This window comes from Silurus aristotelis (genome assembly GCF_946808225.1).
Source record: "Silurus aristotelis genome assembly, chromosome: 19".
In the NCBI taxonomy this organism is placed as follows: domain Eukaryota; kingdom Metazoa; phylum Chordata; class Actinopteri; order Siluriformes; family Siluridae; genus Silurus; species Silurus aristotelis.
This window is the reverse complement of record NC_139592.1, coordinates 11,967,452-11,985,575: the sequence shown is the minus strand read 5'-3', so window position 1 is coordinate 11,985,575 and position 18,124 is coordinate 11,967,452. Positions and strand designations below refer to the sequence as shown.

Below are 18,124 nucleotides of genomic sequence, written 5' to 3'. Positions count from 1 at the left end.
ATCATCAGCAGCCTCAAAGGTTGGATATAAATGGTTGAGACCATACATAAGTGCAAGGTTCTGGATAAATGTCACAGCATAAGATGGTAAACTGATTTCTTTCATAGTGTCTGATGTCTAAAATAACCCCTGCCTTCTGAATATAATCATATCCCTGAATATTTTTGTTATTCATTAATTGTTCAAAGACTCTTTTAACTTGCTTATGTACTATTCAGAACCTTGAACCCTATAATCATTCAAGCACAGTGCAGTGAAGGAAATAACCTTTTTTTTTTTTTTACTTGTTGTATCCTAAAGTCCTGTGAAGGACTTGAAGTTTTACCTGTATTTCAATATCACTGTAGTCCTTCACAGATGACATGAATGACTCAGGCTAAAACTTAGGGGCTGGTGGGTATTTTTTTTTTTCAAAATACAATTATGGGAGGGTTTTCAGTAATGACATTTATACCTAGGGGGAATTTAGCTTAACCAATTCACCAGCCAACATGTTTTAGGGAGGTGGGAGGAAATCAGAGACCACTGGGAATATCCACACATACACAGGAAAAAAAAACAACATGCACAGAAACGCCAAACAGACTGCAACAAGACTGAACTGGGGGTTCTGCTCCACTATGCTGCTTTCCATGGGAATTTGTTTGTTTGTTGTTTGTTTTGCTAATTAGTAGAATAATAAATTAGAGTTTTGTCAGCTGATATTTCTATACATAGAGATGGAGCAGTTAGCAGCTTTAGTTTAAATGTAGCACGAGTTCTTTTTTTGTTTCAAATCATGTGTGAACATTTTTACCTGCCATTTACAGATGTTTCCAAAAAAAATCTAAAGTAATATTGACTCCTCTGAAATGATGACACACTTTTCCCTAAGGAGAAATAGGAAGGGAAACTTAATAATGGTGTGTTTAGAAGAGTATTGCACTACATTCTTTTTCTATTGCAATATCATATGAATTCATTACAATGTGAACAACCTTATTTAGCCAAATAGAACATTTAGGATTTAATAGCTCCTCAAGCTACCGTTTAAAAAGTAATGCTAACAATTTTCTTATCGCTGTTAAAAAAACAACAAGAAGTCTTTTTCCTAACATGAGATAAAAGTAGTGTGTCTCGCATCTGACTGCCTGTTATCTCGGTCTGATGTGTGATTTAATCTGCAGGAATCTGAGCAAACATTCAGCTCCAGTGAGAGAGACACATCTTTCATGGCCATTTTAGCATGGTGTTTAATATTTCACAGGACAGTAAGCCATACATGTCTTTATGTTTCTTATGAAAAAAAGCTGGATGGATGCTGGTCTAATTTTTAAACCTTGTTTTTGTGTTTCTTTCTGTGGCATTATATGTGGTGGATATATAGTTTTCCTAAATACTTTTATTTCAGTAAATATATACATCCTTATGAATACAATTAAAAAGAACAGTTTGCATTTAAATCTCCTTTATTGAATAGAGTAATAAAAGACTAACCACATAGAAGTGGAATGTCAATTACCTACAGCATAATGGATACATGCATTAGGGATACATTTAAAAATTTATATTTGAAATGTATGCATTTCTCTAAAGATGTCTTTTGACAATCTCTAATGTCAGACACCGATCAGGCATAACATTATGACCCCCTTCCTAATAGTGCATTGGTCCCCGTTTTGCTGACAAAACACTGACAATTCAAGCATTAACAGCATTAACTTCTTCAGCAATTTCAGCTATAGTAGCCCGTCTGTCGGACCACATGGGCCAGCCATCCCTCCACATGCGCATCGATAAGCCTTGGCCACCCATTACCATGTTGCTTGTTCACAATTGTTCTTTTCTTGGACCACTTTTAATAGATACTGACCACTGCAGACCGAGAACGGATTATAATGTTATAATGTCATAATGTATGTGTACGTGCAATTGAAATATAATTGATTTAAACTGAATATATCATTGGGTTGGGGAAAAATATTTGGATACTAATATTAGATCCATCATCCATTTCAATATCCATGCTGAGAAAATAATTGTATTGTTATGTACATTTTGGGCTCACACGCATCTGCCTGAAACAGAAGTGTACCTGCTCACTCTTTCTTTTATATTCCTGGAGGTTGTCTTCACTAGACATGTACTTATTGTCCACTTTAAAAGGAACTCCTGTATGTTTATGCGGTTATCTAATTAGCCAATCAAGTGGCAGCAACGCATTGCATAAAATCATACAGATACAGATCAAGAGTCATGCCATGCGAAACATCACAGAGATTACAGTTTTCCTAACATATATTAACTGAAGTGCTTGTTCTGCATGATTTTAATGCTTTGTGCTGAAATGATTGGCTGTTTATATAACTGCATGTTGACTACGTATGTATTATAATCTGTCTGATTTTTCAATCTTTAAAGACTTTTTATTTATCTCATGGTTTAGCGAACAGGTTTTGGCTTTATAGCATCAAAATCTGTGATTGCTTGCCTTGTATTCTGTATCACTAGTCCTGTTGGGTAAAACAGTATTAAAGCAGTATTTTGCATGTTGAATTCTGGAATCTCATAACTCCAGGGTCTTCAGTTTGATCTTGAGTTCGATTGAATGTCTGTGTGGAGTTTTTACCTCAGGATTCACCATTTCCATATTCCCCATATGTTTCCCATGCTCAAAAACCTGCAGGTGGGCAGATTGGTAAAGAATTCTGAATGAGTTTGTAAATTTAAATGCATGGTGCACTGTGATGGACTGGTGTCTCATTTAGAGTGAATTCTCACAGTTTGTATTCAGTGTTCCCAAGCTAGGCTCTGGATCATATGCATTTTATTTAAGCTAGATGTCCTCAAATGAGTGTGGTGGAAACAATGAAACTTATTGATATAAAGTATAATCAATTAAACATGATTCTAAAACCTAAATAATTTGCAAGCTCATCAGTTATCTATTTAGTTTGTGTACATGGTTTTACATGGGTTTACTGTAAAATCAAACAAACAAAAAAACAGTTGAGTATAGCAGGCAGTAAGAGTGATATAATGCAAATGTATGCAAACATTTAACTTTTGTGCCAACAGGCATTCTGAATTACAGTTATTGTGAGCTCATCAATGGCTCATTGTTAAGTATTTACAAGTTTAGTTTTCATTTTTGCAGTGTTTCTTGGAAATAAAAAGCATTAGTACAGTGTTCACAATTGTTACTATATATATAAATGTAGCTGTTTTTGACACACTAAAATCCACCCAACTATTTATTACTGTACACATTGATTGCGGAATGTACTGGACTATTGGTAACTCTTAGACCTGGTTTCCATGATCATGTCACAAGTGCAATAATAAGGCATAATATCATAATTGTATATTGTCTGTATTTTTGTGCATCATCAGTTCTGGCTATAAAAACGGAGCAGTTATTAAAGTACAAAATGAGTATATTACCTAAATATTTGTCATGCTGCTTGTGATTTTAAGCACACGCCTAATGTTGTTGAAACTACTTTTACTTCTTGCAGGACGGTTCTTTTTTTAGCTATATACAGAATTTTGATATGTAATTCACAGTGTTGTGCTAGTTACTAAGAAATAGTAACAAGTTACAGATACTAGTTACTTCATTCAAAAAGTAACTCAATTACTTTGTTGATTACTTACACCAAAAAGTATTGCGTTACTGTAAAAAGTAACTTTTTAGTTACTTTTTAAAAGAACGTTCTTTAATGTTCCCATTAATGCGTTAATTAATTAATTTATTAATGCATTATGGTCTATACAAACACAAAACTGACTTAAACACAAAGTAATTTTTAAACGCTATTTTATTTAAGTCAGACCAGAACAAACTGAATATATCACAAGGATTTCTGAAATAAATAACAAAACAAGCTGAATAATATATTCACAATAAAAAACTAAAGTGGCTTCTGCATTATAAAAGCTGTTGTGTTGAGCCCTAAAAATGTTCCCATCACAGCTGAAGTATAAAAACTATCAACAATGTACAAAACAACACCGGATTAGCTTCTAGCTTCTAGCTTCGTCGAGGCATGGAGTTTCTGGAGGAGCTTCGACAGATTGGAGTTGCTGCTATTGCAGTAGATACGACCTTCGAACCAGAAAAACACAGCTTACATTTGACTAAAAAGTTTTTATCTTTATACTCAACTAAAGTAATATGTGAAATAATAACATATTTGAACTTTGAGAAACTCGTCTTGCTCTCGCCTCGACTCGCCATTACTGCTGCACAGACCTGAATAAACGGAGACACGCTAACAGTGCGTCTTCTTCGTGTTTACAGTGGTTCATCCACCAATCCTACAATGCGTCTTTATTGTAAACAGGTTAGACTGTTAGGCTACACTTCAGCCGAAATTAATTAATTTAAAAAACAACGCACCATACAGTAATGGAGTTAATTTATTAAAAAAGTAATGCGTTACAGTATTAGTTACTGTCAAAAGTTACTAGTAATGCGTTATTGCCCAACACTGGTGATTTATACCATTGGGTTTAATAACAGTTAAAGAAATAAAACCTTGTGAATGAAATGGAAAAAAGCAGTAAAAAAAAACATATTTGATATCTAAGCTGTCATTATTTAATACTAGTAATTCTCAAGAGGCACAATCTCATTTTGCAAAATCTTCATTTCATCTGGATGATTGTCCTCATTGTTCATTATCATTACTTTAATCACTGTATTAAGAATTCTGAGCATACTTTAAACTGATTATAGCCAATTTTCAAGAAAAAAACCCCACTCAGCTGAGATTATAATAAAGTAATTTATATTCCAAACCTCTTTGACATACAGCTACAAAACCTGTCATTGCGTAAAGAGGCTGGACAGAAACTAGAATTAATCACTATATACTTTATATGAGTGAGAGATTGTATGAAGTGCAGGCCATTTTCAGTCAATGTGTTTTTCAATGTAATGTTTATATAAGTTCAATGTTTTTTGCCTTTACATGATTCCAGCAAAATGTTTTGAAGATTGGTACATTCCAAGTAATAACAAGACTATGTATAGTTTAAAAAAACTCTTGAAAGAGCAATGGGTTTGAAAAGATTTTGCCAGTGCCAGGTACCAGCTGAAGAATATACTTTCAGACAGTATATTTCAGTCTGAGCCAGAAGTCTCTTATTATTTCATTGTGTAGTTCTACTCTTAATAATCTGCAACATGTAGTACTTAAATCATAATTTGTAATTTGTGCACAACAGATGCTGAAACAGGCTTCTGAGATTTGATGTTGAAATGACAGACATTTTTTAAACATTTTCTCATTAAACTATAGATGAGAATTTCATATTGAGTCTGTAACACTGTTAGACATTTTTAACTGTTTTTGTCTGTCATTAGATTTTCACTCTCAACGTGTTGCTTTTCGTCTCAGTTTCTCTCATGCTTCATGTTACTGCTGTTGTCACACCAGAGGGCTTAATTTATGACATTTCTTGTAATAGCATCAGAGAGAGTGTGTGTGGAAGAGAGAGAGAGATATGTAGAGTGCCATTGGCGTAACTTTCTGCGAAATATTCACAGCATGGCTTTGTGCTAAGTGTTTTTCACCACACTGAGAATTAAAGCAGTGAGTGCATATGCTCGTGTATCAGTAAATTAGTTGCAGTCCTGTAGGTAGAAAGGGAGCACAGAGTTATTTCCGAGACTAGAAACAGTTGGAAGTAGGTTTGTGGAAGAACCTAAATACTGTGTAGTGCATGTGGGTGTAGAAAGCCATGAAAAGTGTTTAAACCACAGAGATGTGAATTTCATTTAAACATATATCACATGCGAAATAAAACCACTTTGTCTTTAAAAATGATTATTATTATTATTATATTTTTTTGTAATTGCTAATTCTTCTCCCAGAAAATTAACTAAATCAATAAGTTTAAACTATTTTCGATTTATTTATTTATTTTTTATCTCCTGTCTGTTTGAGATATTTTCTGGATACTGGATTTGTATAATGTCTAATGCACTTTGGACTGTTTGTCTGGTCCCCCAGGTTCCACCAAAACAGAAATAGTTTATTTGTTGAATGTTTGATTTAATGATTTAAAACCATCTGTCCATATCAAACTAATTAAGCATTTTTTTTACTTATGAATTTATAGTATAACCATAAACTCAACATATGCAACATTTGCCCCTGCAATATTTGACCGTAATATAAATTTTTTCTATTTAATTATTTGTTTATATATATATATATATATATATATATATATATATATATATATATATATATATATATATATATATATATATATATATATACAGTGAGGAAAATAAGTATTTGAACACCCTGCTATTTTGCAAGTTCTCCCACTTAGAAATCATGGAGGGGTCTGAAATTGTCATCGTAGGTGCATGTCCACTGTGAGAGACATAATCTAAAAAAAACAATCCAGAAATCACAATGTATGAATTTTTAACTATTTATTTGTATGATACAGCTGCAAATAAGTATGTGAACACCTGAGAAAGTAAATGTTAATATTTGGTACAGTAGCCTTTGTTTACAATTTAGATTTTATTCTCACTGAAAGTAACTTCAGTATTTAAAAATTCAGTTGAGGTACTTATCTGACAAATTTCAGAGACATTAAATAAAAATATCTGATTATCTCAATTACACATTGCCCAAACACCCCAATGTGTTTGGCTATATGTAAGTACATTTATTTTTGAAAAAAATCTTTCAACTTGGTGTGTCTTTCTGTAGGACTGTGAGTACTCAGAATGTCAGAGAAGGGTTCAACTTCTGATGTGAAGAACTCCATGGAGGGAGACAGCAAAAGAAGAGATCAGGTAGGACCAGAAGACAATACAGCAATGTTGCATGCTTCACATGAAATTTGATGCAATATAATGCATCATACAAATGATTGATCAAAAGTTTGGACACTTTTCTCATAATTAAATATTTTGCATTTTACATTTTATCTGTAAATATTATTATAATTGTTATTATTATTATTATTATTATTATTATTAATATTATTATTATTGTTTGTTTGTTGTTGTCTAAATGATATGGATTAATTTTCATTTAAGGTAAAATATAGTGTGTATGTGAATGTAGTTCGAAAACTTATTTGGGAACTGTCAGAGCAGGGTCCTAGGGAACTAGTGGATTTTGTAATGCTCTTACAAGTAGCACAAGTAACACAAATACACATTTGCTGTATATAAAAAGGTCCCCGCTACAATGTTGCAGTGACTGTACTTCAGGCTATACTGCCAATTCACTTGGATCCCTATGTTTGGTGGTGGTTGACCAAAGATCTGCAAGCCAATACTTATTTTCAGATATGATGCTGTAATCCTGCAGCACTTCTAGTGAATTGTGCCATAAGAAGTGTGGTCACACGCTGATGTGACACATATGCTTCTTTAATTGTTCTGGCTTTGCAAGGAATCCCAGCATGGCCCACGCTGTATCCTGCAAAAATCTATCTATCTGCTGTTGCTGTTTCGAGTTACTGTTGCTACTGTTTCCGGCAGCTTTAAATATCTAGTTCATTACTGACAGAAAGAGGTGATAATCTTGCAGATCCAGTACTGCCTGTAGGTTTTTGGTACACTGTGTACTATAAACATCATCTCAATAATGGCCAGAAGCTTTTTCTCACTTTTATTTAAGGTAGGTAGCACAGATTCACAGGCAGAACATCAACTTCTACCACTAATAAGGCCACCAGTGTCTCTACAGAAGCATACTGCAAATCACACCCATTCTGTTAGCTACTGGCTGAAATATGAGTCTACTTCCAACATGTTTAAAATGCACAATATAGCTCTTGAATAAAAGTGGTACAAGGCAGATTAGCCCAGTGCCAGTTGAAGGACAAACTCTGTTACTAGTGATTAGATCACATATATGGAGTGGAGGCTTCAGCTTTAGTTTCGTCTAAGCAGCCTTAATTCTTATCCGTAGCATATTTATTGTTGCTGCTACTTAGCCACATTCCTGCATTGCATTCTGAATTTTACTCAAATTCAGAAAATCAGAAACAACCACTATGATGGATTGGGCAGTTACGCCTTGCGTTTCAATGCAGCAAATGTGCTGCTTATTTCTGTTCTTGCTGCAAGAGCTGTTTTTCTCCATACTAGGCTCAGCAGCCATTTATGTTTACTTCATTCCCTACTCTAACAACTCTGACGAAGGAAGGTAGTTTTTATTTCTTTCAGCCTTTCCGTTGTTAGTGATGCATGCTCCACATGTTTCTATTAGCATTACTATATGTTGCAATTAAAACAAACTTAGCCATGTCTTACTGTATGTTCATCATCCTAATTCAGCCTGACCTTGTTTAGCAAGATGAAAATGTGATGTAGCAGGGACCTTTTATAGGCTGTCTGTGTGGGGTTACGGTTATAAGATGACATCTTTGCTATTTCTACCTGGCAAGGAAATTAATGAATATGTGCAGACTCTAATAGTTCTGATGGAAATGACCATGGTGAACTAGAACTTAGGAAACTAGAAAACATAATGCCAAGGAAAAACTTAGGAAACCTAATGCGCAGGTTTGAACTTTACAAATTAGTGTATCATGCATGTGCTTTATTTTTTATAGGATCGTGACTCAAAGATGTCTGATGAACACCGGGACACAGATGACTCATCTGAGAAAACATCAAGCAGGATGTCGAGATCCCCACAGAAATCCTCCAAAAAACCAAAGACAGTGCCCGTGAAAGTCATGCTGTTGGATGGATCTGAATATGAAACTGGACTAGAGGTACGGCGGTTGTTGCCTAATGTGCCTGATTGACACTTCATTGACACTTTATTGACAAACAAACTTTTGCATTTTATGTATATATTTCTTTGTTCTACGTGAAAACACTACATGCAAGGTCAGTTGAATAATTTTAATTTTTTTCACACAGGGACACATGCATAAGTTGTATTATTATTAGAGCCTGGTGCTTTTAGGGATGTACCAGGTCATGATAAGATGTCTGTGGACTATGGATACATTTGTATCCATTACTATGGTACCTTTTAGTACATCTTGTAGTTTTTCAATAATAGCTTTTGTAGATTGTTTTCTGGAACAGAGATTTTCAAAACTTTTGGGCAAAACACTCCAAATGAACATATGAATGACATTTTTTTAATTTCTTTATTTCTTTTTTAAACTTTGTAATTACAACACCTTTTTGATATCATTATCAATAATAAGGTAAATGACTTAAAATTGAAGGAATATACTTTGCACTAATCTACATGAGGTGCATGTGGTGTGGTAAGTGTTCAATGGTGAGTGCTCGTTGTTCTAGGAAAATGCAAGGTGCGGTATGGACCGATGAGATGCAGAGGGGACTGTTCTATACTTGACCCATGATATTACATGCTTATTTAGAAGTAGCGGCAGTAAACAGCATATTTCACACCCTTACAGTGTATTAAATGTACACCTGGAAACAGCATTCGCTAAATGGCAGGTTAGAGCAAAACAAGTGTTCACCAGGTTTCCAAATCGAATGCTAAATGTTGTGACATTATATTCAGAATTACTAACTGAACTAAAATATTTATAAGGTGGGTATGTGAAACACTTTTCAGTAGGTCTAAATGGGTTTCATTAAGCAAGCACTAATTATAATAGCATAGTGTTCATACTCAGTAACAGTCTTAGTGCTAGTACAAAGGCTGTTCTGCTTTTTAAAAAAAGGTATAGGTTTTACATATGAGATTTTAGATAAACCCAACAAACAAAGGAAAACATAAAAGTAAAAGTAATCCCATATATTTTGTTTTATTGCAAACCTATGTGGATGTATTGTGTCAGGTTTGTAAAAACAACAAAAATTTCATTGTAATATAGCTTGTCTGAATGTGACTCTCAGTAGCACAAAATCTATATTTTATATTACTAATATTAATTTGTAAAAAAATACAAATAAATCAAACTAAAAATTTCATTGTATGCTTCTCGCACGACCCTGTTTATAAATCGTACGACCCCTAGTTTTAAAACCCTCATCAGGGGATGATTTCAGGCCCTGGGTGTGCTATTAGCTGGATGTACTCTACCCAGTGGTGACAGTCGAGTCTACGTGTCATATTCTCTGCCCTGGGAATCATCTGGGGAGAGGGTGAATTTTTTATACTGATAAATTTATAGATCTCCTGTCTGATCTCAAACAAGCACATTCACTAGCTATAGATTAAAGCATTGTCAGCGTGTCCTGCCCTGTGGCTAGATCTTCTATATAATGTTAGCCTTTAAAAAAGTGACCACTTTGTCACAGTCAAAGGGCAAAGAATAGATTTGTTTAATCTATTCTAATCAAAGTAATAGATGATAGACATGGTACCAGGATATTGTGTGTGTGTGTGTGTGTGTGTGTGTGTGTGTGTGTGTGTGTGTGTGTGTGTGTGCGTGTGTGTGCGTGCGTGTTTGCATTAATATGCGTAAGGTGTGGCAGCATCTCAAGTGAGTTCACTGACTAGGAGTAAGTGAAGCAAAAGCTCATTCATATTCCGATTAGCTTTATTAGACTGTGCTGAATGCGTGTACAGTACTTGAAGCGACAAATTATTTTCCCTAGGAAAAAAAATCCCCCACTGGAAATTGACTCCTCATTCCAATTTGATTCCTGGGCTCACATGTCAATAATACTAACTAACTCTCTCATGCAGAAAAAAAAAGTCCTTATGTCTATAGACATGCACATGGAGTTGATATCAGGGAGATTATATGATTAACGCTAATGATAAAGATGCTACTATATAAGTAGTATCAGCAGTTCAAGTCATATTCAACATATTGCTAGCATATATGCCTTAAAGACATGCTTGATATTTACCATAAATATGAATCAATAAATATCATATGATTTTAACAAATTCTAGTAGTGCACATTATATTTGTTTTAGGTCAAAATCCTACACATTTTTGCTTAAAGTGACATGTTTTCTGATAAGAATGCACACTTTATTCAAAAATCACCCTTAACAACAAGTGTGCTTAAATCTCTGTGGAATCTCTGGAAAATTCTCTGGATGTCTTTTCAGCAATTGAAGGTTTTAGAAGTGACTGCTTTGATATGATTGTCATAGCTAGGAATATTAAATGTATCTTAAAAATTCCCTCATAATACAAGATGTGTTTGTCTTTTGCTATAACTATAACATGTATATTGAAGTTTTTGCACTAGGACCTCTGGTCACCACCCCCCAACTTCTCTGTAAAAATATCCAGTCATGGAGCTCTTAGAGGTGTAGGGAGGAGGCACAGAGACACAAAAGGGAGAAAAGCCCTTTTTGTCACTTCTGTTTCCATGGAAACAGCTGCTTCTTCTCCCTGTTGCTGTGGGAACTGCATTCCCTGGGTGGTGAATGCTTGGTGTCTTTGTAGAGTGCCACTTTGAAAGCCGGCATCTTAAGTACTTTGCTTCTGCCACTCTTTTTGCAATATGGCCTTGAGGTCTCGACAACATTATAGTGCATAGCTAGAATTCTTCAAATATTTTTGTGACATATGTATGTGTTTTAGCTCGGCATGCTGTGAGCAGTTCAGCACCACTCTGTTCACCATTTCAATCTCACAGTACAATAAACAGAGCTTTCGCAAAGGGTTTAAAATGCTCCTAAGATTTGAAAAAAGTTAGTATGTAATGTATAGACTTTTTATTTTTCTAATAATTATCCTTAGATAAATATTGACTGGATTGATTACAATTAAATAGACCAAGGGTCCTAATTAATATCATGTGGAAGAAATGGTAGAAATAATGATTGACATTATTACAGCTTTATGTGTACGTGGCACCAAAATTCTGGAATGTTCTAGCTAATTTTTTGTTTGTTTATAGAAATTTGTATTTGGTGTTGATTGAAATGGGAAGGGGACAGTTTGTGCCAAGCACAGTGGAACCCACTTATCTCGACCTCGGTTAACTCGACAACCCTATTAAGTCGACGTTTTTGAAGTCGAACCGCCAAATTCTCGCTTTGTCTTAGCATTTTTTAATGGTTATGTCGACTTTTTTATGTCGCCGAACCATGATATCTCGAGCACAAGGGGGGAAAAATTTGCCATTTAACGTCGGTTATCTCGGTGCAGCCGCAGAAGAACTCGCGGAAGTGTCGGAAAAATCAAACCTTACAGCTGCTACAGGTGTTGTATTGTATACTGGTGAATCTCTGCTGTTAGTTAGTGCACATATGCCTTTTGTTGTTAAATGTTATGCGCACACGGGAGAACGTGGGATGAGCAGCAAAAGCATAGAATGAACACCGGCAGGACCGGGGGTGATCCACGATGCGCTTTGGGAAGAAAAGCGCAGCCGTTGAGAGAGTGCCAGTGGGAAGGCACGTACGCATGAGAGATAACAACGACCGCCGTGAACCAACATATACCAACAATAACGGACAGTGAGAGTGTGGAAGTTTAAATAGGGGCTGGTGATGATGCTAAACGAGCACCATATGTGCACGATTGAAGCCGGGAGCTTCAGAGAAAGCGGCCGAGAAAGCACCTGACACGCTGAAAGGGGCCGAAGGGGGCGTGGCAGGTGGATTCCTAACAGATAAACATGTACTGTATGTATTTTTATAGCATGCCTTCATCAAACAAATCGCGGCAACGCTGATGTGTAAAAAACCCTCCAAAAACACGTGCATGCACATTCTCATTTATTAACGCACATCATGTACATAAAGAAATTTCAAGCAGGTTAATATATTGCCGCCATTTTGATTTTCGTTTATCTCGATCATCGGTTATCTCGATGCTTTTTGGCAACCCCCTAGGACATCGACATAACCGGGTTCCACTGTATTTAAAAAATGTGCTAATCTAAAGCTGTAAACGTTGTTGGTTTTTTTTTTGTGTGTTTTTTGCATGTTGGCTGGGGGCAGAAATCCTGCAAAGGTCAAGTCTTGCTGGATATGGTGTGTGAGCATCTGAACCTGCTGGAGAAGGACTACTTTGGCCTGACCTTCTGTGATGCTGACAGTCAAAAGGTTGGACTTAATACACAATACACAAATGTTTGACTGTGACAGAAATCTGAGCATCAAATGGCCTTATATGCAGTGTGCATTTATAAATGGCTTTTCATGTATGAATAATGGTGAACCTACCTCTTTCCAGGGTATTCCATCCATAGTTTGCTATAGATGCCTCTATAACCTTTGGACTCTGTAAAATTGCTTAAAGATGGGCAATTTTAATGATGTTTCTTTAATATTTTTGGCATAATTGACTTAACTAGTAAACAAGTCATGCAGTCAGTTTTATATAATATGAATATGGTAAATAGTGGTACATTTCTAAAATAGTTTACCTTAGGTAATATATATATATATTATATACTGGAGTTGGAATGACAAACTTCTTCAGGCAGTTGATGCGCTAGATGTAAATGGAGAAAATAAGTCACATACTTTGCACAGAATCTTTAGATAGGTATCATCAAAATCCCAGCCAAACCACATCACTGAACAAAAGACTGCCCATACAAAAAGGCACATGCAGACTTGACAAAGGATGTAAGAGTGCAATATTGTGTGCACTGTGTTCATCTATCATTGACACAGCTTGTACCAGAACAGTTTGAGGAAAGAAATTACTTAATCGCTATGTCAGGGGAAGAATACTGAAAATTAAATATGAATAAAGTGGAAAAGCTTTTAGGTTTGGCAATGAAAGACTTTTGCATTGAACAACGGAAGTTGTAATCTTAGCAACAGGGCAGACTGTGTGTTAGATATAAACTGTAAATCTTCTACTAGACTGCATTCAGCTATCACTGAAAGCAGCAGGTGCAATCTTGAACATTGAAAATGACAAAGTCGTAACGTAACCATTTGAGATATTAGATAATAAGTAAGGGGTTTCCTTATGAAAATATACAGAGGAAAGAGAGTTACAGTATTCTTGCTATAACAGATAACAGTTCAGTAAAGGAACAAAAACAGAATCAGAAAAGTCCTACTACAAGGGCTTGATTCCAGTTAATAGATGACAAATACTGCTTATGTAATAAAAATTTATTTAAACTCTGAGAGAGATTGTAAACTCTGATATATACATACATATATAACCCACACCTACAGACTGTAGCTACCCATGAACTCAAATTAATTAGTGAGCCATTATAACCAATTGTACGGTGTCATCATTTTGCTTATACATTAAATAGAGGGACTATAGCAACTATTAAAAACTAGAGTGCACTTTTGTAAACGTCTCCTTCTGTGTAAAATCTCCAACAAACTAATCAGATTTGAAATCAAGTGCTTTAAGTTTTTGGAACTCAGGGAAAGGTTTTGAAAGTAATGCATTGCATTGCCTTTAATAGAGAATGTTTTAGAGGATTATATCAATTTCAGACATATAATTGTGCTGATGGTAGAAAAGATGCACCCATCTTTTGCCTATATGGGGAACAATCTGGAGCACCTTATCTGGGGAAACTGTAGCCTCTGAAGATGGTTGTGAATAATAAAAACTCCATATGGAAATTAGCAAAGAGGATAACCAGGAGCTTCTTCACTCTAGCAGTATTTACTATACCCTTTGGTTTTCTACCAAGGAGCAGCTTGCTGACAGTCTGACATAAAAAGCATCTGCATTCCTTCTTTTCAAAGCAAAAGTATAAAATAAAAAAAATATTGCAAAAACATAGTTAACAGAACTGTGCCCTTGATGATATCCTCTAAAGAGCAAAGCCTTCTGAGAAGGTGGATCAAACATTAATGTAATTGAACTAAGGTGCAGCAAAGGCCAGAAATATCCTCTGTGAATGCTGGGGAGTGAAGCAACATCATCCTCTGTGCAGTCAGGACACTGGGTAACATCATCCCCTGTGAAATGAGGAGTGGTGACACCTTCTGTGGAGTCAGGAGGTGGATCGGCAAGGTCCTTGGCAGGGTCCTTGTTGTCCTCAATGGAGTCATTCTTGTTAGAATCGGGAGGACGAGTAATGCTATTCCTTAATGGAGGTAAATAAATTATACTGGAATGATTAGTCATGATAAGTCTCTAAAGGATCAGCAACCACCCTCTAATTCACAGAAAAAAAAACAGGGATCAGTACAGTCTAGTTTTTAGATGGACTTAAGAGGCATTAGAATAAGAGGAAGTTTGGATATTGGAGTCCTTAGTCATGCTTTTCTTGTGTACTCTGTTTGCAGGGCCCTTGTTCAACCTAGACCTGAGTAATACCTGCATAAACTGGAGTACTATAAATCTCTCAGTCTGCCTTGAATTAGGTCTGAAGTGCAACTGACAAATATAATGCTTTTCTGTGTTAAAGATGAATCTTTTAGGTGAAGATTCTAAGCCAATATCGGGGCCTGGTACAACCAAAAGGACTAAGAGGGAATTTCAGCAGGAGAAGGGGCACAGCTTTCCATATGGCGTTTGCTTTAGGGGTAGCAAGAAGCCTCACCAAAAGAGCTACATGTGGTTGTTGCTAAAGTGTTGCCAGAGTATTTATAGAGGACACTAAGCATTTATTTTTCATTTATCAGCATGGTGATATTTATACATATGTGTGTGTGTGTGAGTGAGTGTGTGAGGGGTGGGGGTGGGGGGTAGTGTTACACTTGCACCTGCCTATTATATATTTTGGACTAAGTAAATTTAATTTCCCAATGAATAAAAAAACCTAATAGCCTTATTAAAATGACTATGGCCCTGGTCAGGCTGCTATTAAAGATGAATGAATGCTATTGTCAGGCGTAAGTGAGCGAGGTGGAAGCCGAGGCACAGCAAACAGTCTTTAATGCACAAAAAATAGAAAAGCCAGAGCCAGGAACACACACACAGAGTCCAAACATGAACAATAACGGACAACGGAGTGGGGTGAGTGAGGCGCTTAAGTATGCTGCGAGGGTGATGAGGAACAGGTGTGTGGAATCAGTATGATGGCGAGGTGCTCCGAGCGGGCGGGGCGCGCACGGGAGAAGAAGCAGGGTGATCCCTGACACCACCCCCTCCCCCAGGGGCGGCACCAGATGCCCTGAACCGGCGGCGCAGCCTGCCCCTCGACCAAGGCGCCGGGCAGCGAGGATGAGCCGCGTGGAACTCAGCCAGCAACGCCGGGTCCAGAATGTCCTGCCGGGCCACCCACGACCGTTCCTCCGGGCCAAATCCCTCCCAGTCCACTAGATATTCGAGGCGACCCCGGCGCCGTCTGGACTCCAGGACCTCTCTCACCACCTAGACCCCGGGCTGGTCCACGACTTCCGGCGGGTCGGGCGCTACGGGGCCACCTGGAGGGCGAGAGACAGAAGAGGCACATGGTTTCAATAGGGACACGTGGAACGTGGGATGGATACCGTACCTTGGCGGCAGTGCGAGCCGGTAGGAGCACTGCGCTGACTTGGTCGGTGATCCTGAAGGGCCCTATGAACCGGGGGCTCAGCTTGCGACAGGGCAGTTTGAGTTTCAGGTCCCTGGTGGACAGCCATACCAGGTCTCCAGGACGGTAGCGGGGGGAGTCCAGCCGCCGTGCGTCAGCGTGTCGGCGGGTATTGCGGAGGGCTCGACGCAGCTGGGTGTGCGCTGACTCCCAGACCCGACTGCTCTCCCGGGAACCAGTAGTCGACGGATGGCACGCTGCTGGGCTCGTCCGACCAAGGGAACAGGGGCGGCTGAAAACCCAGCATGCACTGGAACGGGGTGAGCCCCGTGGAGTCCTGACGTAGCGAGTTCTGGGCGTATTCGGCCCACGGCAGGAACCTACACCAGTCCTCCTGATCCTGACCGCAATAGGTCCTCAGGTAGCGGCTCAACTCCTGGATCTTCCGCTCCGCCAGGCTGTTGGATTGTGGGTGGTATCCCGACGTGAGATTCACCGAGACACCCAGGAGTTGAAAGAAAGCCCTCCAGACCCGAGACGCGAACTGTGGGCCCCGGTCCGACACGACCTCCTCCGGGAGACCGAAGTTCCGGAAGACGTAATGGAACAAAGCCTCCGCAGTCTCAAGTGCGGTGGAGAGGCCCTTCATGGGGATGAATCGACAGGCCTTAGAAAAGCGATCTACTACCACCAGAATGCAGGTGTGGCCGGCCGGAGCGGCCTCTCAGCGGGCAGCGGAGGCAATTTCCTGGTCGACCTCCCAGACAATCGGCCCCAGGATGAGTGCAGGAGGGAGGATGGGTTCAGGTTCACCTGGTTCGTCCGGTCCATACATCCGGGAGAGGGCATCGGCCTTGCCATTCAGTGTCCCGGCTCGATAGGTGATCTGGAAACGGAACCTTGTGAAGAACAGCGCCCAGCGTGCCTGTCGGGGGTTTAGCCTCCGGGCCTCCCGTAGGTATTGGAGGTTCTTGTGGTTGGTGACCACCGTGAATGGGTGCTCGGCCCCCTCAAGCCAGTGTCTCCATTCCTCTAGGGCCAGCTTGATGCCCAGGAGCTCGCGGTTTCCGATATCGTAGTTCTGCTCGGTGGTGGAGAGCTTGTGCGAGAAGAAAGCGCACAGGTGGAGCTGGGGGGGAGATCCTGATCTCTGAGAAAGGGTGGCCCCTACCCCGGTCGAGGAGGCATCTACTTCGACCACGAAAGGCCTCCGGGGATCGGGGTGACACAGGACCGGGGCGCAACAGAAACGACGGGGAAGCTCGTCGAAGGCCTCCTGAGCCTCGTTGTTCCACCTCAGGGTGCGGGCCTTTCCCCTGAGGAGCGAGGTGAGTGGGGCAGTGATCCTGCTGTAGCCCTGGATAAACCGGCGATAAAAGTTAGCGAACCCCAGAAAGCGTTGGAGCTCCCTGACTGACTCCGGGACCGGCCACTCCCTCACCGCCCTTACTTTTTTACTTTCCATCTGGATGCCCTCCGCACTGATGATGTAGCCCAAGAAGTGGATGGTATGGCGGTGGAACTCGCACTTCGAGAGGTTCAAATAGAGACGCTGTGAGCGAAGCACCTTCAGCACCGCTCGCACGTGTCGTCGGTGTTCCTCCAGATCCCGGGAATAGATCAGTATGTCGTCGATGTAGACCATGACGAATCTCTGGAGGAAAGGCCGGAGTACCTCGTTCATGAACCCCTGGAAGACGGCGGGAGAGATGGAGAGGCCGTACGGCATGACCCGGTACTCATAGTGCCCCGAGGGGGTGATGAAGGCCGTTTTCCACTCATCCCCCTTCCTGA

General features: G+C 39.0%; 1 protein-coding gene across 21 annotated transcripts in view; it reads left to right on the top strand.

Annotated features, from left to right (window-relative positions):
- The window catches only part of LOC310741820 (band 4.1-like protein 1), a 54,482-nt gene that overhangs the window by 10,987 nt on the left and 25,371 nt on the right, over positions 1–18,124 (top strand). For all 21 annotated transcript variants that reach the window (XR_014538064.1, XR_014538065.1, XR_014538066.1 and 18 more), the window contains exons 2-4: positions 6,720–6,805; positions 8,581–8,745; positions 12,879–12,983. Coding sequence is in view for 17 of the 21 variants with exons in the window: in XM_083570140.1 (XP_083426266.1) it covers positions 6,737–6,805; positions 8,581–8,745; positions 12,879–12,983 (339 nt within the window). In the remaining 4 variants the exon portion in view is untranslated. The remainder of the gene's footprint in view (positions 1–6,719; positions 6,806–8,580; positions 8,746–12,878; positions 12,984–18,124) is intronic.